The sequence below is a fragment of the Hylaeus volcanicus genome, chromosome 3 (genome assembly GCF_026283585.1).
Source record: "Hylaeus volcanicus isolate JK05 chromosome 3, UHH_iyHylVolc1.0_haploid, whole genome shotgun sequence".
Lineage (NCBI taxonomy): Eukaryota > Metazoa > Arthropoda > Insecta > Hymenoptera > Colletidae > Hylaeus > Hylaeus volcanicus.
In genome coordinates this window covers 14,812,866-14,836,253 of record NC_071978.1, presented here as the reverse complement: position 1 = coordinate 14,836,253, position 23,388 = coordinate 14,812,866, and the positions used below count along the sequence as shown (strand labels likewise).

The following is a 23,388-nucleotide window of genomic DNA, read 5'->3' as shown; positions in this document are numbered from 1 at the left end:
CAATTAACTGACAAAAATTCATGATTACTTAAATGTATTACCTGTTACCTGTTTATTTGTTTATTGTTTACTGTTATTTACGATCATAATACATTTTTGAATTAAAAATTATACGATATTAAAATGGGACAGGATATTTGTATGTCAAAATCGGTTTACTTGAATTTGTTCGAAAAACAATTATTGCGTTTTCCCTGATTTGAAAAGCACTATAAAGTGGCATTTTCATTTTTTAATGTTACAATAAAATACCACTATGAAGTGGTAAATACATAAATACATAAATACATATACTATTCTATTTTGGGGCCAATCAATTGTTTGCGACTGTATATTTATGCATTTTTTAGAGATGTCGTTGCAAAGAACTCTTCTTGTTTCATTTTAGGTAAATTAGATTTGTTTAACTTTCACATTCTTGTATGATATTACAATAATTGCGAAGAATGTATGATAAATTTGTTTTCCTTATTGCCATTTAAATAATACCAGAATCGACATTATGTGATAGGTAGCAATGTCCAGAATACAATAAATTATTGCCGATAATGTAAATGATATTTTAGAAGAATTGCACAATTTTCAACCATAGTAAAGTCAATTTTGTATCCCTGTTTTGTCCAGTGCACTGTTATCTATTACATGCTTTCGCAAAATAACAAGAGGTTATTCTGAATATCAACATATTAAAAAAAAGAACTACTTTTATATTTAAAAAATAACTTTCTACACCCTAGAAACACTGGTTTAACAGAGAAAGGTACATTGATACTTGCGAATTGGAATATCAAAATAAATAGGCACGTAATCGGTACAAGCATTATTATTTAGAGTAATAAACGTTTTAACCTTTAGATTAGGTTTTCTTCGGTGAGCAAGATAATAGTCTACCACAACCATGCAAAAATAATATGAAAAAATACAATAACTTCCCTTTAAATCGGGAAGTTAATTAAAATTGAAAGAAGTTAAAGCACAAGAAACTAAATTTACATGTCTGTCAGGATCGACAGTTCAATTTAAATTTATTTAAACCTATAAAAATTAGCCGAACATAAAATTTCTCGCTCTTTCCGAATCTGGACCCAAACATGAGGGTTTCCATTTAAAAAATGAAAGTTGACCTTCGAATGACCTTCAAGATCAAGCTCAAATCTGAAGACACATAAAAACAGAACTTCTTGAATCTTAAAATTGGTGTTGAATCATTTTGTCCAATAATGCCTAGATTCTGAGATAAGGGGTGGGTCCGTTACTTTTTTAAAGCACTGTAGATTAACACATTAAGGAGCGCTCACAAGTTTTCTCGTGTTTTCTACACGCAGTCTCTAGATGTGCGGTCCTTAATGTGTTAACGAGAACACTAGTCAACATTTCGTGCTAACACAATAAAACTGGTTTAAGAAAATGTTCCAAAGTTGAATGAAAGCTGATATTCTTACCTGTAAAGGAAGTCCTGCAACATTCGCATATGCTATTGCTTGCGGTATAATGGTAAGACCTACGGTAATGCCAGCGACCAGATCACTTGCTATGTAGTCCCGGCGATACATTCGTAACCACGCCACAATAGGTAACCTTTTGTAAAGTAGCTTTTTTCTGCAAGACCTTTTGATTCGTTGGTATAGCCATCTCTTCCCAAAGGAGCATAACAAATTTTGTTCCGGACTCTGTGTTACTGAAACAAGTTAAGTGAACGGTTACACAAACTCCTACTGATTTTTAGGTATCTCTGTGAATTAGAGTTGAACATTATTTTAACGAATTTGTATTTACATAAAATTATCTATATGAGAAATTATTTATTATTTCCGAGAATCGATTAAAGGGGGTTAAATTTTGTTTGTTATTTGACAAATCTAAATAGATTCCTTAAAATATTGTTATCCGTTATTTACAATTTATATTTAGACAATTGTTTAAAGTAGCTCGTTAACTAATCATGTTTTTACCACTTTAACGGAATAATTTTTTACGTAAAATGGGGAAAGGAATCAATTTCTATAAATAAAGGTATCCATATCCATTAGAGAAATAATACAACTATCGATTGCACATATACTATTGCACTTGTTACGTGCGGTCGGCAACGGCGCATGTCTGGAGATTTACCCCTAGCCGATTCTATGTAAAAGGGTTTAGAATATTTGTGGGTAAGGAGCTACTCTAGTCCCATACGGGTCCCATCGATCAAAGTCCCTTTATTAAAATACTATGAGGAGCCTAAGAACGGAATTGTATTGAAGAAAGGGAAAACATGTGATAGAAAAATTCTGTTACTAAGATGTCAAAATATATATATATACAATATATATATAATATAATATATAATATATATACAATATATATAATATAATATATAATATATATAATTATATATAATATAATATAATTGTGTGTATATATATATATATATATATATATATATATATATATATATTCTTAAGCACAAATTATTGACAATAAAATGATATTCAATTTAGCACAGTTTTCGGTAACACTTCTGACCATACACACACATTCATGCAACTCAATAGAACAATATATGAATATCGCTTGAATTTTATGTTTAAAAATTTCCAATAAAAGAATTCTCAGAGTCAATTTCATTGACTACTGGAAATTACTTGTCAATGTATGCATTAAATAACTGGAAGGGTAAAGGAATTGGCTTACCTACAAATTTATCCAATGATTTAACTGATTAGATGATCTCTGATTATGCTGTCGATTTTCTGCTGAAAAGAGAAAAACACACACAATAATACCCACTGCGCCAGAAATATAGAAATTTGAATTTAATGAGCTAAGATAATTAATGTATGAAAATAAGATGAAAGAACTAAGCTAGCAAATAATAGAATTCATTAATTAAAAAAAAAAAAAAACAAAAGAAAATATACAAGGTGAGTCTTATAACGTGACGACCTCAAATAAATCGTAAGATATTTGTTGTACGACAAAATGTTTCAAATAAAAGTTGCATTGTATCTAGGGGGACATACAGTGCTGTAATCTGTTTTTCATTACCTTACTTTTTTATTGAGATATTAGGGTCACCTTCAGTTTTTTTAATGGAATATCTAATATTTTGTTTTCGAATTCGGATAAATCATCAAATTTTGCGTAAAAAAGTATTACATGAAGTTGGACTTTAAATGAATAGTTACTGAGATATCTTTAAATTAATAATCTTCTAATAGGAAATATGCTTAGACAACGTGATTCTTAGCACGACTTTATTCACGTCGGTAGGTCATGTCTGTAAACAAGTTCCCTGTTAAATATTAATAATCATCAACACGATGAGTATCTCGGTAAGCGTTAAAGTCGTATTGAGGAAGGTGCTACATTTTTATTACGATGTTCAGTAACAGTGAAACAACGTTATGATAATTGTTTATGATGCGTGTGAAGAAAATGCTATAAGAGCTAAGATCTTGTACCAAACTAAGTATCCTGATCGAAATCAGCCATAGCATTCTACCTTCTTAAGGCTTAGTTGAAGACTTAAAGAACATGGCAATTTTAATGTACAGAAACGTAAGAAAAAAAAAATATATACATGTTGAATTGAGTAACCTCCTCCTTTTCGAAGTCGGTTAAAAAGGTATCACAAAGTTGTGAATAATGAAGGACGTCGTACTTCAACCTTAGTCCCACTTCATGTAATACTTTTTTACGCAAAATGTGATGATTTATCCGAATTCGAAAAAAAATATTAGACATTGTATTTAAAAAACTGAAGGTAACCCTAATATCTCAATAAAAAAGTAAGGTAATGAAAAACAGTTTACAGCACTGTATGTCCCCCTAGGTACCATGCAACTTTTGTTTGAAACATTTTGTCGTACAACAAATACCGTACGATTTATTTGAGGTCGTCACGTTATAAGACTCACCCTGTATGTACTATTATCTTTCGCGAAGATAGAGTCTCTTTGTTAAATTGTTACTAAAACAAATTTTAAACAAGGCTAATCTCAACCACTTCGCGGACTTCCCGACACGCACTTCGCGATTGTACGTCGAAGAGTGTCGCAACTTTGTAATCTCGGAGGAGACCAGAGTGGGACTAGTCCGAAATTCTTTACGTTGCATTGCTATACGCCTAACGAAGTAGGCTGCAAGGTTGATGCGTAACGACCCGTAATTCGTTAACCCTTTGTGCAGTAGGCGTATGTGTGTTTCTCTCCTTGTCTTAAGGGGATATCCAGAATTAGGAGGTCTAAAAAAAGCCGTTTTTTGTGAATTTTTTTAGGAAGGAAAAAAATAATTGGTAATTATAGAGAACAGGTACATCCTCACTGATTTCTAGGATTTTTGAATATGTTGTAGAAATCAACATTTTGAACAACTTTTTCCTATACATATAACCGTCGCTCGGCCTTAGTTTCCGAGATATTTGCAAAATACCATTACTACTACTACAATGAATATTGCGTATAGCAACGCGTCCGTGACAGCGTGTGTGTAACCGTTGAGTCCTCGATTGTTTAGGCTCGGAATACACGTCCGCGTCTGTGAGTCTGTATGCGTTAGCTATCATTCGTCGGTCGGCTCGTGTTTCAATCTGTTTCGAACTCATTCATACATATGAAGTAGCGCATGATCTTTATTCGTACAGTGGGGATCCGGGGGCTAGCCACCGGTCGTGAGTTTGGGGGCGAAGCCCCCAACAACGAGTACTGCAGCGCACCACGCAGGTGTGTACATGGTTAGCCTGGGGGATGTTTATAGTTTAGCGGGGGGTCGAGGAGGCGCAGCCCCCCCGCCTGGCAGGGGGCGGGGGGCGCAGCCCCCCAGTATGCACATAGTTTTGAATTGAAGCTGAAAACTTTTTACAAAATTTAAAAAGCATACATCTCAAAACTATATGCATGCTGGGGGGCTGCGCCCCCCAAACCCCCTGCCTGACGGGGGGCTGCGCCCCCTCGACCCCTCGACCCCCCGCTAAACTATAAACATCCCCCAGGCTAACCATGTACACACCTGCGTGGTGCGCTGCAGTACTCGTTGTTGGGGGCTTCGCCCCCAAACTCACGACCGGTGGCTAGCCCCCGGATCCCCACTGTACGAATAAAGATCATGCGCTACTTCATATGTATGAATGAGTTCGAAACAGATTGAAACACGAGCCGACCGACGAATGATAGCTAACGCATACAGACTCACAGACGCGGACGTGTATTCCGAGCCTAAACAATCGAGGACTCAACGGTTACACACACGCTGTCACGGACGCGTTGCTATACGCAATATTCATTGTAGTAGTAGTAATGGTATTTTGCAAATATCTCGGAAACTAAGGCCGAGCGACGGTTATATGTATAGGAAAAAGTTGTTCAAAATGTTGATTTCTACAACATATTCAAAAATCCTAGAAATCAGTGAGGATGTACCTGTTCTCTATAATTACCAAATAATTAATTCTATCGAACTTTTTATCCCATTTTCATACATACTTGAGTAGTCTGTACAAATTTTTTCAACAAGAAATATTCAAATTGAGTCGACTGCGAAGCACATTTGTAGAGCACCTCATAATTAAAATCTCCTATCGGCGGGAAAGATGCAGGTCGTAATTTTCGTTTGACTCAAAAAAATCAAAAGAAATTTTCATTTTCATACATTTTTCTTCTATGTGAACTAAGAAAATTTATACAAAAAAAATTTTAAAGTAATTTTTTTCACCCAAAAAACTCGTTCTTTCTTTCAAACTTGCAGTAATTTCACATTTCACCATTTTTGCGGGTTTTTCTTAGTTCACATAGAAGAAAAATGTTTGAAAATGAAAATTTCTTTTGGTTTTTTTTGTGTCAAACCAAAATCACGATCTGCATCTTTCCCCCCGACAGGAGGTTTTAATTATGAGGTGCCCTACAAATGTGCGTCACAGTCGACTCAATTTGATTATTTCTTGTTGAAAAAATTTGTATAGACTACTCAAGTATGTACGAAAATAGGATAAAAAGTTCGATAGAATTAATTATTTTTTTCTATCCTAAGAAAATTCACGAAAAACAGCTTTTTTTTAGATCTCCTAATTTAGGATACCCCCTTAATCTATCTTTCTCTCTCTGAGCCAAGTACATTCCTTCACTCTTCCGTTACATTTATACTAATGATACTTTACGGTAGAGTAATAACTACTGCGAAATTATTAAGTCATTAAGAATGATGAAACATATTTGGATATTAACTCTAAAATATGGCAATAAGATAATCTAAAGGTCGCGTATTAAATTTAGCACATCGCTTCGGACTGACTGGTATAAAGAAATATTACAATTTTGAAATACATAAAATCAGAAAATAAAGTCAATAGTAATTTCGATGCTCCTACATGTCTCTGAAATTAGGAATATTCCAGAATGCTCGATAGTCGGCATTATCAGACCACACGCGAAAAGACTTCAAGTTACAATCTGAATGTTCTCGGAAGTAAAACTGATCCATATACGTCCTAAGTTTGATCGTGGGATCACGTTGATTTCAAGGAAGGAATTTGTTATACTAATAATCTGAGTCGCGTCGCCAGGAGATTAACTAACTTACAACATCAAAGACCTTCGGTATACTCGATTAGGGAGTTCCCAGAATGCAAATACATTATCGAAATATATCCGGTCGATGTGGACAAAATGACAAGAGATAAAATTTTGAAATTCGGTACGGAACGTAACACACTTATAAAAAAAACATGGTCCTACAAATATAGTATATTCTGAACCATCCATCTTTTTCCTTTGACATTTTTTTTTTCGAAATACAGTAGATTCTCTATAATTCGCTAAATTGTAATTTGAAAAATTTATTTCTACATCGTTAAAGGATTCTTACTTGTGTTATAGTATTTAAAGTTTTATTATGATTAGTAATAGATGAATTTACAGGTGAATAATTATTGTCTGATCCGTGCAGCTCTCTATCGAGGACTGCCTGTCGATTTACATATTACATACGACCGAACGACAGGTGTCGCCCTTCCTGACCGCATAGCGTCCTCGGTATGGTTAGGAGCGTTCTGATTTCTGGACATTTTTCCTCCCTCCTTTTTTTCATCTCACAATAGAATTGCCAATGAATTAAACGTTATAATTAAGTTTTTACAACTAGATTAAACCTTATAATTAAATTCTATAATCTTATGACACTTTCGGGATCGGTTTCAATTTATCAACTGCAATGATCGCTTTATAAAATCTACTACTCTGCAATTCACCTTCAATATCCTGTACAAGGTATCTATCATGACCTAAGGATTTCACTATTTCGTACGGCCCTTTGAATTTAGGTTCTAACTTTTTACTTTGCCCTGTAGACGGTGCATCGCTTCGGACCATGACTAAGTCTCCTGGTTGATATATTGTAGCCTTCCTACGATGCTTATCATAATACAATTTTTGCTTATCGCGATTCGTTTTTAGTAATGATACAACGGATTCTCTATCATCTGGTACGTTCGATTTCTCATTAAGTTCTATTATTTCACGCATTAACGGGGTGGTACTTAACCCAACGCCTTTTCTTTGGAAGACAATCTCATACGGTGTGCGTTTTGTGACGCTATGTTCCACGTTATTCACAGACCATTGCACTTGGGGTACACAATCATCCCAATTACTTCCGTCCTCGTTACAAATTGTCGATATACACGTTAACAGTAATCTATTAAGTCGCTCAACTTGTCCATTTGCTCGTGGAGTTGCGGTCGCTGTTTTAACGTGTTCAATTAGATGTTTTTCGCAAAACGCTTGAAAGTCCTTGGACGTGAAGGCCGTTCCTCTATCCGTAATAAAACGCCGTGGTTTTCCGTAATGAGAAATTAGCTCACATACAAAAACAATCATTTCATCGCTATTCGTAGTTGTTACTGTCTTCAACATGCAATATTTACTGAACCCACATATTGCTACGACCAAGTAGTTGTTATCGTAGTCAGTTTTTATGAATGGACCTAAGTGATCCACATGCACGACTGAAAATGGCAAATGTCCCTTATCTAACGGATGTAGGAACCCCTGTGGCTCGCCCACTGGAGTTTTGTAATATAAGCAGTTAACGCACCTATTAATGTACTCTGTGACGGATGTTCTCATGCGCGGAAAATAATAAGTCTCCTTAATGGCAACTAATGTTTTATCAACCCCCACATGACACAATTGTTTGTGAGTCTCCGCAATGATTTCATGACGCAGTTCTTCCGGTACATATAAACGCCAACGACCTTTTGTGATGCGATATACTCTAGCGTTGCGCATTGAAAATTTCTCGTGCGTCTTCCTATCACCTTGCTCTAAATTATCTCGTACTGCTAATATCTCTTTGCTACCGCGTTGCATTGCTGCTATCCAATCTGTACTTATTTGAATTCCTAATACCGGTAATCCTACTAGTTCTGTTTCTCGTGCCCTTCCGGTAGGACTTCTGCTAAGTGCATCCGCCACCGAATTATTCTCGCCCTTTTGATATTCTATAGAGTAATTGTATTCGCTTAGTCTGAAAAACCAGCGACCGATTCGCGGACTAAGATTTCTCTTCGTTGCAAGCAATTTCAGACTATTACAATCTGTTTTTATAGTAAAATGGATTCCTATAAGATAAACCCGAAATTTTTCTAATGTACACACAATGGCCAATGCCTCCAACTCGTAAGAGTGATACTTCACCTCTTCCTTTGTCGTTTTTCTACTAAAATACGAAACGGGATGTAAGTTACCTTCGATATCTTCTGCAATAGGACTCCGCCTATCCCATACGCGCATGCATCTGTATGCACTTCTGTACGAGCTGTAGGATCGTATATTTTTAATATAGGCTCACTAGCGAGTCGTTTCTTCAATTTACAAAAAGACTCATCTTGCGCTATACCCTATTGAAATTTAGCCCCCTTAGATAATAGATCTGTAAGAGGTCTGCCAATGATTGCGAAGTTTCTTATAAAACGTCTAAAATAACTACTTAACCCTATAAATGCACGCACGCCTCGTATATCTGTCAGAGGAGGGTACTCCAATACACTAGTTAATTTTCGTTTCCCTGGTGCTATTCCCTCCACCGTGACTGCAAAGTCTAAATACTCAATTTTTCGCATCATAAAGTAGCATTTGTCCAGGCGCAACGTCCATTTTGCGTCTCACAACGCTTCTAGCACGCGTACTAGCTTGGTTATTCTTGGGCATCCTTTTGGATTGATAGTGGCCGTCAGCTGTACTAAATGCGGTATACTACCGAGAACCTTTCTCCATCGGTACTTGGTAATAACCACTACGTAAATCGACAGTAGTATAGTATTTCATACCACGCAATCGGTCTAATTGGTCGTCGACTCGCGGAATCGGGTATGGCTGTTTGACCCTGTTACGATTAAGCGCTCGGTAGTCAATGCATATTCTTACGTCGCCTGTTTTTTTCTTGACCAACAAAACTGGACTCGCTATCTTCGATGATATCCGCTTCCTTCAATCCTTCTATTATTTCGCTTATTTGCCGTTGTTCAGATTGCAACACTCGGTACGGTTGGTAGACAATGGGTGTCGGGTCCATGAGTGTTATTTTCATCTCCGCCTTGTCCGTACAGCCTATCTGGTCAATACTGCGTGCGATTAGATCTTTATAATTATTCAAAGTACTCACGATCTGTCTCGCTTCCTCCACCGGAAGTTCCGTGTTGATTTCCTCCAACTTCACCGGTTTCTAGAGACGCGGTAGCGTCTCGACGCTAAGTACATGAAAAATTATACGCCACCGTGTATACTGGCGCTGGCGCTACCACGTATCTTTTACTCGTAAAACTGCGATTCCAACCTAACCCGAAACTTCTGTCATTAATATCTCGTCACGCCTGCTGTATTTTCTAAATCTAAAGGCATTTTTCTAATGTAAATCGCATATAAGCTTTCTAATAAAACCAAAATCAATAAAATCGGTCTATGTACAACTGAGATATCCTAATATCATGTCATGAATCAGTCAGAAATTGTAGATTTTTCTTCTGATTCTGATTCTTATTCTTATTCTTTTCGTCAACACTTAGCCAATAGGAGCTAAGACCATTCGTCGATTCGTCGACTCTCGGAATCAGTCGGCCAGGCTCGTCGGTCGGAATTGTAATATGGCTGTTACTCATGCCGCTCGTTCATTTTTAACCTGTAACTGTCAGTTTGCATTTGTGACATTTGGTTTCTTGCAACAAGAGTTTCTGACATGCATTCTGCGTACTTTTGAAAACTTAAAGGACTGAAACTGGAATTATAATACAATAAAAATGCGTTATCAATAGTGGATCTCTGTACATTTTCCCACTTTATTTATTAACATTTAAATTTATTGCAATAAGATTTTCTGCCACGCCTTGTGGATACTTATGAATTTTATTCTAATACAATAAATTGTGCATTACACATAGTGGATTTCCTTCTTTATTTCTCATTTCATGTTTAACATTTCAATTTCTAGCAACAAGACATTTTCCGATACGTTGTGTGTACTTTGGAAATATAAAAGACTGAAACTGGTATTATAATATAATAAATTGTGGGTTAGAAATAGTGTAGACCTCTTTTTTCATTTCATACTTCATTTTTAACATTTAAGTTTGTTACAACAAGACTTTCTGCCGTTCTGTGTGCTGTTGAAAACTTAAGGGACTGAATCTGGTATTGTAATATAATAAATTGTGCGTTATTCATATGACATTAATTTTATTTGTAAATAACACATACAAACCTTATTTTACTTGCAAATTAATGTAGAGCTTAAAATAAAAATACATTTGTCTTTTACTTTGTGAGCGTAGAGTCTACAACATATCTAATGTGTCTGGAGCCAGATATAGGAAAGAGACCAGCTTTAGTTCTTTAAGTTTCCAAAAGTATACAAAACACATGGCAAGATGTCTCACTGCAAGAAATTTAAATGTTAAAGATGAAGTGAGAAATGAAAAATAGAAATCAACTATTTGTAACGCATAATTTATTGTATTAGAATAAAGTTCAGAAGTACGCAGAACACGTGGCAGAAAGTCTTGTTGCAACAAATTTGAATGTTAAAGATAAAGCGAGAAATGAAAAAAGAAATCCACTATTTGTAATGCACAATTAATCGTATTGCAATATTAGTTTCAGTCCTTAGAATTTTCAAAAGTACACACAATGCAGTTCAATTTTTTTTAATATAATTTAATAGAAAGGAAATAGAAATTTAATATATTATTCAATATCATTTAATATAAATGAAATAGAAATAATTTCATACTTTTTGTAGGTACGTTTGCAAAGATTTTATTTTGCATACAAGTCTGCAGTCTACTTATCACCATCACGAATATACTTTCTTGTCCTCAGCTAACCGCGTGACTTGTTTGCCATTCTTGTGTAAGAAGGCGCGGCTTTCTTAATTTGACCAGCGCTTGCAAAGAGAAAGGAAAATGCGTTTTATGAATTTTCAACAAAGCACGTGCACGGTTAAGAATAAATTAAAACAGATTATTTGCTTCGATAACAATCGGTCGTTCGGTTCGTTGGATTGTCCGTGTAAAGTAACGGCCGAGCGTGAAACTTTTAGTAAACTTTCATAAGTACCTGCTTGTTTCAGTAATATATTCCAATTTAAAATTCTGATATGTTAATATCTAAAATTAGTAGTGAAAGTTTCTTATTTTAGGAGCACCATATATTTTTACGATGTTTATTCAGACAATCTAAGTACAATATATTTAATAAAATGATAATGCAAGTAGTATGCATACAACTAATAATTTTTTAAATAAAATAGTTAGTAATATAAAATAATTAGTTATGTAGCCATGGTAAAGGAATCAAGGAATAGAATTCTGGACAGACAAAGGTTTATTGTGAGGAACATGGTTATACAGAGGATTGGGAATGGATAATTGTAACAGGAATTCAGAATGAACGGAATTATACAAAAGAGCATAATACAATTTCTCATTTTACAATATTTTACAATTTTCAATCTTTTAAATAGAAGAATCATTCTGTACTCTCCCGCTCGTAATGGACGTCCAGGTATTATCGCCGAACTCTCCTGCCGGAGTCCCTAAGCCGAGTTCCGAGAGCGGCCGATGGTCTTACCTCGTCCTCTCTCCCGGAATGGCAAAAATAGGCCGAATGCCTCTACGAGCCCTCAATTTATATCGCATGGTTGCTATCCGCGGCCGCGGTTGTCAACAGTCGCGTCGTTAGGCGAGAAGGTTCGCGAGTTCGCGGTCCGCGCGGGCGGCCTCTCGCACCGCGCGGCGGCCGCCTTTCTATGTTCTAGAAGTTTCGTATGGTCGCTTCTCGTATTTCTTGGATTTCGTATGCTACAGTTATGTATTTGTTTCAGAGTTTATTAATATTATTATGTTCTTCAAATAAATGTATCGTTAGCAAAATAATCTCTATAAATAAGTTCTGTTGGAAAACTTTATTCAAAGTGCGATGTTCAGGCTCTTCCGGCCCGAGCCTGCGCGCGCTGCACGGTATTACGCTTGGTGTGTTCTTGATTGTCCGCGTGCACTTAATGATGTGTTACAACATTTTATACTATTATATCTATAAATATTCAATCAAAGCATTCGTTGGTGTTCGATTTTCCGGCTTTCCAATCCTAATCCAACAGGTTCTAATTGCATTGTTGAAAATGCCGCGAAATATCTGCGCGCCTCTGTATGTTGTATGTGTGTGCTAGCGGTTTTTGTTTCTAGGCGAATGTATGTGCGAAATGCGTTTAGTCGAGTAATGACCGGCGACCACGTTCTATGGTTAATAAAACTTATATTCGTTATTAAGAGATTGGTCCGGTTCATTTATTAACCCAACAGGTTATGGGCCCAGGAGAGCTCTAACAATTCAGTAGCGAGTGCGAGTAATTAAAATTTAGAAAGAAAAGTAATACGTCGCTAAAAGTGTCGCGAGAAATAGTGACACCACATGGTCATCATGAATCCGAATCAAATCCAGAAGCTAGGGGAGAAAAATTACGAATTCTGGAAGATACAAATACGAAGCCTGTTAGTGTATAATGAATTATGGCAGTACACGAATGGAACAGAAGTAAAAACTGAGGAAAATGAACGAGAATGGTCAAAAAAGGATGAGAAAGCGCTGGCCATCATACTGCTGAGCGTGGAAGAAAATCAGTTGAACCATGTAAAAAGGGCGGAAACATCAAATGAAGCCTGGCAAAATTTGCAACGAGTACATCAATCAAAAGGTCCGGTAAGAAGAGCTGCATTATATAAAGAATTAAATAGATTAAAAAAGGACGCGCATCAAACGATGACGCAATACACGAATTCTTTCCAAAACAAGCTAGAACAGTTGGAAGAAGCGGGGGTAAATATCTCAGACGAGCTAGCGTCGGTAACGTTGCTCGAGTCCTTACCGACTGAGTATGAAAACTTTGCGATCGCGATCGAAACACGTGACGTACTTTCTAACCTCGAAAATCTCAAAGTAAATCTCGCAGAAGAAGAAGCCAGAAAAAGAGGAAGCCACGATGATGAAATGGAAGATCCTCAAAATAATGCATTTATGACCCAAAAGAAATATCCTCCACGTTTTAAAGGAAAGAATTTTGAAAATTATCGCAAGCAAGCAAAGTTCAATGGAAATTGCAACATACATATGCAATAAATACGGGCATCGCGCAAAAGAGTGCTATTCTAGAAAGAATAATGCTGAAAATAAGAAAAGTCAAGTAAATAAAACAGAAGATGTGATGTTGACAATGGCTCTATATAACTCCGGGCGAAATTCAAAAATCTGGTATCTAGATAGTGGTGCGACTACACACATAACCAGTGTAGAACAGAAATTTAATAGTATAAATAACTATCGAAAAGAGATATATACTGCAACAAATGAGAAAGTGGACTCAACAGGAAAAGGACAAATAAACATTGAAGTGAAAACGCCAAATAATAATAGGAACAAAGTGAAATTAAATGAGGCAGTGCTTGTGCCAAATTTCAAGAACAATTTACTGTCTGTTTCCCAGATTGTTAAGAATGGGTACAAAGTAATATTTTACAAAGATGGAGCTAAAGTAAGATGTTCTGATGGTAGCGTTGCAATGAGTGCTAAGGAACGAAATGGGTTGTACGTAGTGGAAGAAAATACAAAACATGGTGCAATGTTCTAAGTGGAACAAAGTAACCCGTTAATGAAGTGGCACACTAGACTAGGGCATCTTAATTTTAGTGATGTACATAAATTGAAAAGAAACAATATGGCAGATGGCATAAACGATACATTACAAAATGAAAATATGGTGTGTGAAGTGTATATTAAAGCAAAGATAAACCAGTTACCATATAGACCGACAAATAACAGAGAGACTGAAACATTAGGACTTGTGCACAGCGATATTTGTGGTCCATTTAGCATTGAATCTTTAGGGGGAGCACGGTACTTTATAACATTCATAGATGATAAGAGCCATTATATACAAATTAAAACATTGAAAAAACTTATCTTAGAAGCATTCAAAGTATACAAGGCACGTGTAGAGAAATTGACAGGTAAGCAAATAAAAAGGTTAAGGACAGATAATGGAAGAGAATAGCTGTCAGATGAATTCAATGAGTTTTTGAAACGTGAAGGAATATCGAGACAATTAACTGTGAAGTATACTCCACAGCAAAATGGAGTATCTGAAAGAGCCAATCGTACTTTGGTAGAAATAGCCCGGTGCATGTTAGCACAGACCGGAGCACCTATGTCATTGTGGGCAGAGGCTATAAATGCAGCAGCCTTTATAAGGAATTGTTGTCCGACAAGAGCAAATCTTGAAGCTACACCCTATGATATCTGGACAGGACGAAAACCTTATATAGGTTTCTTGAGGGGATTTGGTAGCAACGTTATTGCTTTAGAAAAAAGGAAAACCAGAAACAAATTTGCAATGAAAGGAAAGGAGTATGTTCTGGTTGGATACTCAAATGAAACCAAAGCGTATAGATTATGGGAAAAAGGAACCCGTAGAGTAATTAACAGGCGGGATGTACGATTCATAGAAGATTGGAATAAAGATCCAAGCGAAGACGAAATTCAATTATTTGATGCTCCTATTGAACCCATACCCGAACAAGAAGAGCAAGAAAAAGGAGATGACGTTCAAGAAGCAGAGGAGTCTGAACGAGAAGAACTTGAGGAAGAATTCAGGCAAGAGGATCCAGTGACTACTCAGACGAGAGGACCAGGTCGTCCTAGACTGGAAAGAACGGGAAGAAGAGGCAGACCCCGGAAGTTATTTTCCACTGGGGAAAACCAAAATCAAGTCCGAGTTGAGCCGACAACAGTCACAGAAGCAATTGATGGTCCAGATCAAAATTACTGACTAGAGGTGATGTCGATTGCATTCAACGCGCTGCTGGAAAACAACACATGGTCTTTGGTAAATAGACCGATAGGTAAAAATATATTAAAATGCAAATGGGTGTTTAAGGTAAAGCGGCACCAAGACGGATCCATCGATAAGTATAAGGCCAGGTTGTTGGCGAGAGGGGATCAGCAGCTTGAAGGAGTGGATTTTGACGAAGTGTTTGCACCAGTCGCAAGATTGGACGCAATACGTACTTTATTAGCATCCAGTGTAGTAAGAGGAATGCAGGTTCATCAAATGGATGTGACGACTGAGTATATACAAGGGGACTTGAAGGATGAAATATATATGGAGCAGCGCCAAATGTTTGTTAAGAATACTGAAAAGGAAAAGGTGTGTAAGTTGAACAAGCCATTGTATGGACTCAAGCAAGCGGGACGTGAATGGTATCACAAGCTAATCGATTATTTGACAAAATTAAAGTTTAAGAAAACAGCTGTTAACCCGTGTGTGTATGCAGATACAAAATAAGGTAGTGATTCAATAATTATAGTATATGTAGATGATTTATTAATTGCGTCCGCAAATCCAATGAGTGCAAATAATATAAAGAACGCGTTAAAAGAAAAGTTTAAAATAAAAGATTTAGGTTGCGTTAAAGATATTTTAGGTATGCATGTAGACAGAGATGAAGTCGGAGACATCAAAATAAGCCAAAGAATGTATATCCAGGACGTATTAGAGAGATTTGGCATGGTGGATTGTAACCCTGTAAGCACACCGATAGAACAAAATTTGGACATTGCCAAACTCGAAGAAGAGACAAAAGTATATGACGATGAAAAATTAAGTGAGCCATATACAGAGTTAATTGGATGTTTAAATTATTTGTCAAACGCGACGCGGTCTGACATTGCGTTCGCAACTAATCTACTAAGTTGCTTTTGTGTGAATCCTAAGCAAATTCATTGGAAAATGGCGAAACGTGAGCTGCGATATTTAAAGGGTACAATAGATCACGGTATAAATTATTCTAAGTCTGAAAAGTCGTTTATAGGTTATGTAGATTCTGATTGGGCTGGCGATAATAGCGACAGGCGATCATGTACAGGTTATATAGTATGTATTGTAGAAAGTCCAGTTAGTTGGAAATGCAAAAAGCAATAGTCTGTAGCCCTTTCGACAATGGAGGCTAAGTATATGGCATTATCTGAATTAATCAAGGAAATCATTTATATGAGAAACCTGCTTCACCATATGAAAATTTATGAATTGATAAAAGATGCAGCGCGAATAAAATGTGATAACCAAAGCGCCATTGAACTATGTAAAAACAGTGTGTACCATGTACATAGCAAACATATTAGCATAAGATTTCATTTTTCAAGAGAAGCGCAGGAGTGGGGAGATATAGAAGTAGGATATTTAAATACTAATATAATGCTAGCAGATATACTTACAAAGCCTCTCAATAATGACAGACATGTGCATTGTGTGAAATTACTAAACTTGTTAAAGTAGATTAATTATAGATAACAAATACTTCGATGAGTTTTGTCCTGACTCTTGTCGTGATAGAACGTTGTTTTGATTCCGCGTGCTGTCTGCGTGTCCGCGAATTATCGAGTATTTCGTTTCGTGCCCGTGTTTATGAGTATTGTGTCGGTGAAAAACAGAGCAAGAGCAGTGACAATACCACCGTCACTTCACGCTCTGGTACGTGTATACGTACACAAGTCAACCATAGCACAACCCAAATACCAATCCAAAGATACAAGTCTGATGTACGAAAATGGCCCCCAACAAGAAATTGAAACTAACGATTGCAATAACATAACCGAAATAAAAACTTCATACGCAAATATTACTAAATATGAACACACCCCTAAACGTGATCAAGCTATCATTATATAATCAATCGATGGCATCACCATCAGAGAATACGCCCGAGCTATTGGAAACATTACAGGACCTAAGGCTATAAAATATATTCCTAGAATTTCTAACAGGAGAATTTGTATCTATTTAGATAGCAAAGAAACTGTTATTAAACTGACTTCGAATCACAAATCTGTTACAATAAATGATCAGAACGCAGAAATTCGATCTATGGTAGTACCAGCTCAAGGAATAATATTATCAAACGTTGCACCTATAATACCAAATTCAGCAATCGAAAACGTATTTAAAAACAATAACATTATACTATGTTCAAAAATAACTCCTTTAAAAGCAGGAATCCTCGATCCAGAATTTTTCCATATACTAAGTTTTCGAAGGCAAGTATACATAAACCCTGAGGATTTAAAAAATATTCCTGGATCATTTACAATCACTCGTAACGAAAACACGCACAGAATTTTCGTAACGTCTGAAATGCAGATGTGTTTCAATTGTAATCAAGAAGGGCACATAGCCATCAAATGCCCCAACACAAATTTGATTGAAAACAACACCCAAATTAAAACAACAGACACAAATCCTCTCTCTCCCACCCAGGTCGTCGATGATGTAAAACACATTATAAATACAATGAGTATGGAAATACAAGAACCAAGCACAAGTAATTCAGGAAATAAACGACCATTATCGATATCATCAGAAGAAATCATCATCAAGACAATAAAATAATTTTTTGAAAAAAAATTTAACCGACTTCAAAAAAGGTACAGTGAAAAGTATGAAATAATTTCTAGTTAATTTATATGAATATGCACTAGCTCTAGATATAATTGCTTAAAAGTATGGGAAAATGCAGTGAAAAGTGTGAAATAATTTCTAGTTAAACTGCATTGTTATTCACCATCGTTTGATGAATTTGGTTAAATTATTAAATACATCATATTAAATGGAATGCACCTTTTTCGGAGGCGGCGCAGATGTAAACATTTTTTAATTCCGGTTTGGGTTAGCTTTTGTAGAGGCGGCAATATTGAATGCTGTCAATGTATACATGTTAATTGTCTATGAAGAATTAATAGTTAATGTATATAGTATGTACACGGAAATATAGTGTGAGTAGATTCGGAGCTTTTTTGGAGGGGAGTGCCGGCCATATTGATTACTGCTAATGTATAAACTCTCCCCATGGAAATACTTTATGAATACGTTTGGGATAGTATTTGGTGGGGACGGCGATATTGAATAGTATTAATGAATATAATGTCTAAAGCGGATATAGTAATAGCAATAATTAATGTCATATTTTTTGTTCCTCGAACAGAAAGTTAAACCAAGTTTGATAATATTTAATTTTGGGGATAGCTGAGACGATGCTGAACTACGATTTTGTTTGCAAAAATTTCGAATGGTGTCGAATATTAACGAAAACGAAGCACTATCCGCAAAAGAAATTGTGGTTCAGAATTGTCTCAGCTACCCCCCATTTCCGGATCTTACACTAATTCAACGACACTCTGTATACTCTACCCATGGAAATACTGTCTGAATAGGTTTGGGATAGTATTTGGTGGCGGCGGCGATATTGAATAGTGTTAATGAATATGATGTCAAAGTGGATGTAATGATAGCAATAAATAAAGACCATATTTTTTGTTTCTCTGACAGAAAGTTAAACCAAGTTTAGCAATTTTTTAACCGACTTCGAAAAGGAGGAGGTTACTCAATTCGACATGTATATTTTTTTTTTTTAATATACTTAATTCTAAATTTTGCGCCGCCTCCGAAAAGGGTGCATTGCATTTAATATGATGTATTTAATAATTTAACCAAATTCATCAAACGATGGTGAATAACAATGCAGTTTAAATAGAAATTATTTCACACTTCTCACTGCATTTTCCCATACTTTTAAGCAATTATATCTGGAGCTAGTGCGTATTCATATACATTAACTAGAAATTATTTCATACTTTTCACTGTACCTTTTTTGAAGTCGGTTAAATTTTTTTTCCAAAAAATTATTTTATCATTATTAATTGCTTGATGATACAAAACTTTGAAGGCTTATAGTTTGTAATTGTATAGGAACAAAACTTTGATTTTATAAATACTTGTCCGACACTCAAAGTGTGAATTTCGTTAAAAAGAAGAAAGATTGAGCAACATTATCTCTTTCTATTTTGTATTGTATATATGAAGTTATTTACAATTAAATATTCATTTAATTGATTTGCTTTAAATATTAAGTTAAATTAAATGTCAACTATTTGTTTTATAATATTACATGAAAATTCGCTTATCTGAACACTTTTGACCCTCAATTAGTTCGCACAATGGACGTTCTACGGTATCGATAAAATCAATTAATAGTAATCTATTGCTACATATATTATTAATTTTACCGAAGAGTTCATAGAGGTACGCCATTTTTAATTTCAATTAAACGATTTTTGGTGGTAAAAAGTAAATTGATGATATCGTAATGTTTAATATCCTGTAAACAAATGTTATTGAAATGTTAATGTTGAGAGATAGTGTGTTCATAAACTGTACGTTTTAAAAATATACAGGGTGTCCCAAAAATGTTGTAACACCTTGAAAGGGGTGGTTTGGGAGGTGATTTGAAACAACTTTTTCCTTAGCGAAAATGTTGTCCGAGGCTTCGTTGAGGAGATATTAACGGAAAACACTGACCAATCAGAGCGCGCGTATACCGTTGGAGCGGCCGTGGTAGCAAAAACTACGCGATAGGCGGTCGCGCTCATACGCTACCGCGAGCGCTCCATCGACATCCTCGCGCTCTGATTAACGAAGCCTCGGACAACATTTTCGTTATGGAAAAAGTTGTTTCAAATCACCTCCCAAACCACCCCTTTCGAGGTGTTACAACATTTTTGGAACACCCTGTATATAGATGGGTAGTTTTTTGAGTTTTATTTACTAATACTACTGAAGTGTCAACACCGATCATCAACTGATATTAGAAGAATGATGTGTTCGTAAACGATATACTTCGAAAGTATTTGGGAAGATAATTTATCTCGTTAGTTAATTAATGAATGTAGCCAATCAATCAGATAATCCTTGAACTCGTCAGGAGTTTGGGAGTATTCTCTTGAGGAATTAAAACGGGTATTACCTGAGTTACGTCGGCTACTAAGAAGCTTCGATTGCTTGTTTTCATGAGTCATTAAATTACATTTCTCGGTCAACATTCCTTGTTCTCATACACACGTGAATGATTCATTTGCAACGAGGTACAACGGTCACATTAATGTTAATGTTTTTACTCGCTACTCGAAAGTTTAGGTATCAACGTAGATTAGTAATTACTATACATGCAGCGTGCCTTATTTATCAAAACCACTGTAAATATTAGATTATTGCAAATGAAATATTTAAAATGAATCTTTAAAAGGCTAAAGTTTTATTACAAATATTAGTTAAGACTTAGCGGAGAAAATTAGTTTATGCTTTTAATAAAGAAATTTAATTTTATCGTGCACTTCTGTGTGCCAGCCATGTGGTTGATATTAATTATTTTATTAAAATTTTGTTAAACAATTTTTATTTGATTCAAATAGCTTCTCATTTTCTAATCTAAAATTTTGATATTCTTTTTACAGCAGCAATACAGATAAAGAAATATAAAATATTTATCACACACGGACTTTAATATTGTATATTTAGTAATAAACTAATTATTTATATTGAATAATATTACAAAATTTGCATTACTTCACTTTGAGATAAAACTGTTCTACTGTTCTGAAATAGAGTAAAAAGCAACGAATAATGAGTAAGCAACTTTATCTGCATATCACTTTTAAGTTATCTAATTTTCAATTATTTTTTTACGTTGTTACTAATAAGACACTTGATTAGAAGGTGTGCCAGAAGATTACTTGTATGCAACTCCATAAAATTTACACGAGAATTTAATAAATATGTAGTAATTAATATTTGTCAAAACGATTTATGTTTCATTCAATCTTATAAGATAATGTAAGAGAAACAGACGAGTTATTTTTATGACTGATTATTTTTTTAATATTTCAACATTTTATTAACCATCTTCGTTTCTTTCAAACAGGTCGTGAATCTTATCCTTTGTAACGTTATCATTTAGTTATTACTATTATTATCTTGAAACAAGTTTAATTTATTGTTCTATTGTATCATTACAAAGAAGAACATTATTTTATTTCATGCATTAAAATCTGATTTTTTAATGTGAGAAATGGCAATCGTTATTAATTCATAAATTGTTCAATCACTTTGTTGTAATAAAAACGTGTGTTATACAAGATAATAAAATGTTTAATTAAAACAGAAAATGTTTAAACTGTAGGTCGGCATTAAAAGTGTTAATAAGAAGTGCTTTTACCTTATTTATAAATAAATTGCGGATTTTTATGCATTTATAGAAAATCTGAGTGCGCAAGAAACTAAAAAATACACACAGTACGCAATAATATACAAAAATATTTAAACTAATGTTTATATCATAATGTTCACAGAGTAAAATAAATTCATATTTAGGTTCAATCTTTGTAGATACGTTTGCAATGATTTTATTTTCCATAAAGATCCGCAGTCTACTTACAGGAAATGCAAAAAGAAAAGAGATTGATCTTTTGAAAGTTCTACAGTGAGAGGAGCCCATAACAGCGATGGAACGACCTCTCTTAAGCTGAGAGGACCAAATCAGCACAATCATATCGGACTTAGTGGAATATTTAGTACTTATTTTGTACTAATTTATACCACCAACAATATTTTTGTACCTCGTGCCGTTTTCGAAAAAATTGTGGCGCTGCTAGCTTAATATTAATATTACGATTTTTTTGAAAACGGTAACAGGTACTGAATTTCTTTTGGTGGTACAAATTGGTACAAATTCAGTACTAAATGTATCCGCTTTGATTTTTTCATTTTTATTAATTTTGACGTGTGGTCCTGGTAGCTTAATATTAAGCTAGCAGCGCCACGATTTTTTCGAAAACAAAATTATTGTTGGTGGTACAAATTAGTACAAAATAAGTACTAAATATTTCACCAAGTCCGATATGATTCTGCTGATTTGGTCCTGGCAGCTTAAGAGAGGTGATGGAACGTTAGAAACTCACCATCATTGTTCATAGCTTTGTCGTCCTTGCTGGAAATATGGATGCTGCTGAGCCTGTTCCCGGGGTCAGTGGTCTGATCAGGATTATTGTTATTGCTCCGAAGTGGATCTTCGAAAGCGGCGTTGGTGTAACCGGTTAACCGAACTTGCTTCCCCGTTTCGAGGTCCATATCTTGAATGTTGTATTTTGACATGTTTCTTGGGGAATAAAAGAGCCGATGGAGAAAATGGTTTGCCAGACTTTCGGTTTCGTGGCGAGACAACCAACGATTGAGGGAAGCTACGTTTTATGAGCACCACTCGTCAGAACAACTCCATTGTCAAGTAGTATCCGTGCGCGTCACGACCCTGAAAAGTCAGAATAAGCCGATATTAATTCATTGCCGTGGCCGTTATACCGTTAGATTTTCTTTTCATCGTTTTTCCAAGATCCTTATCGTCGGATATTTTCTCCGATTCATTAAACCTTTTACCGAGTGGAATTTCTATTAATAGTAAATTCAAGGATTTAGACACTCTCCGCCGTACCAGCTTCAGCTTTGCTCCCGATACACGAGTTTCTTTTGAAGAACTTTTAACTATACTATTGGAAAGTTATAATTTCTTTGGTCGCTGTATTAGACCTCGACTACAGTAACGAAACCACATCCTTGAATAAAACAGTAATTGCGTTAACGAGAACATAACTCTATTACCTATTTATTTAGCCTTACTATCAGATGTACTTTATAATAGCAAACCTGGATACTTTTGTAATGATATTACTTTATATAATTATCAAATACTATTTCGTAATTATTTTTATGCTAGTGTTCTTGTTTAACACTAAACCTTCCACGACCGTTTCAAATGACCGTTTTCAAAGTTTTTGTATATATACTATACAGGGTGTCCCAAAAATGTTGTAACACCTTGAAAGGGGTGGTTCGAGTGGTGATTTGAAACAACTTTTTCCTTAGCGAAAATTGTCCGAGGCTTCGTTGTGGAGATATTAACAGAAAAGCCCGACCAATCAAAGCGCGAGT

The 23,388-nt window shown here is 35.3% G+C and overlaps 1 protein-coding gene across 3 annotated transcripts in view; it reads right to left on the bottom strand.

Moving 5' to 3' along the window:
• LOC128873378 (sodium-independent sulfate anion transporter-like) overlaps positions 1-22,730 on the bottom strand; it is a 51,664-nt gene extending 28,934 nt beyond the window's left edge. Inside the window, exons 1-3 of one of the 3 annotated variants that reach the window (XM_054116931.1) lie at positions 22,365-22,504; positions 9,402-10,158; positions 1,443-1,678 (exon numbers count right to left, since the gene is read on the bottom strand). In XM_054116931.1, coding sequence (XP_053972906.1) covers positions 1,443-1,678; positions 9,402-9,564 — 399 coding nt within the window. In that variant the 5' untranslated portion in view covers positions 9,565-10,158; positions 22,365-22,504. Of the gene's footprint in view, positions 1-1,442; positions 1,679-2,676; positions 2,739-9,401; positions 10,159-22,364 lie in introns of all 3 variants that reach the window. The other 2 variants (XM_054116932.1, XM_054116930.1) reach the window with 2 other exon arrangements.
• Positions 22,731-23,388: the final 658 nt, after the last annotated feature.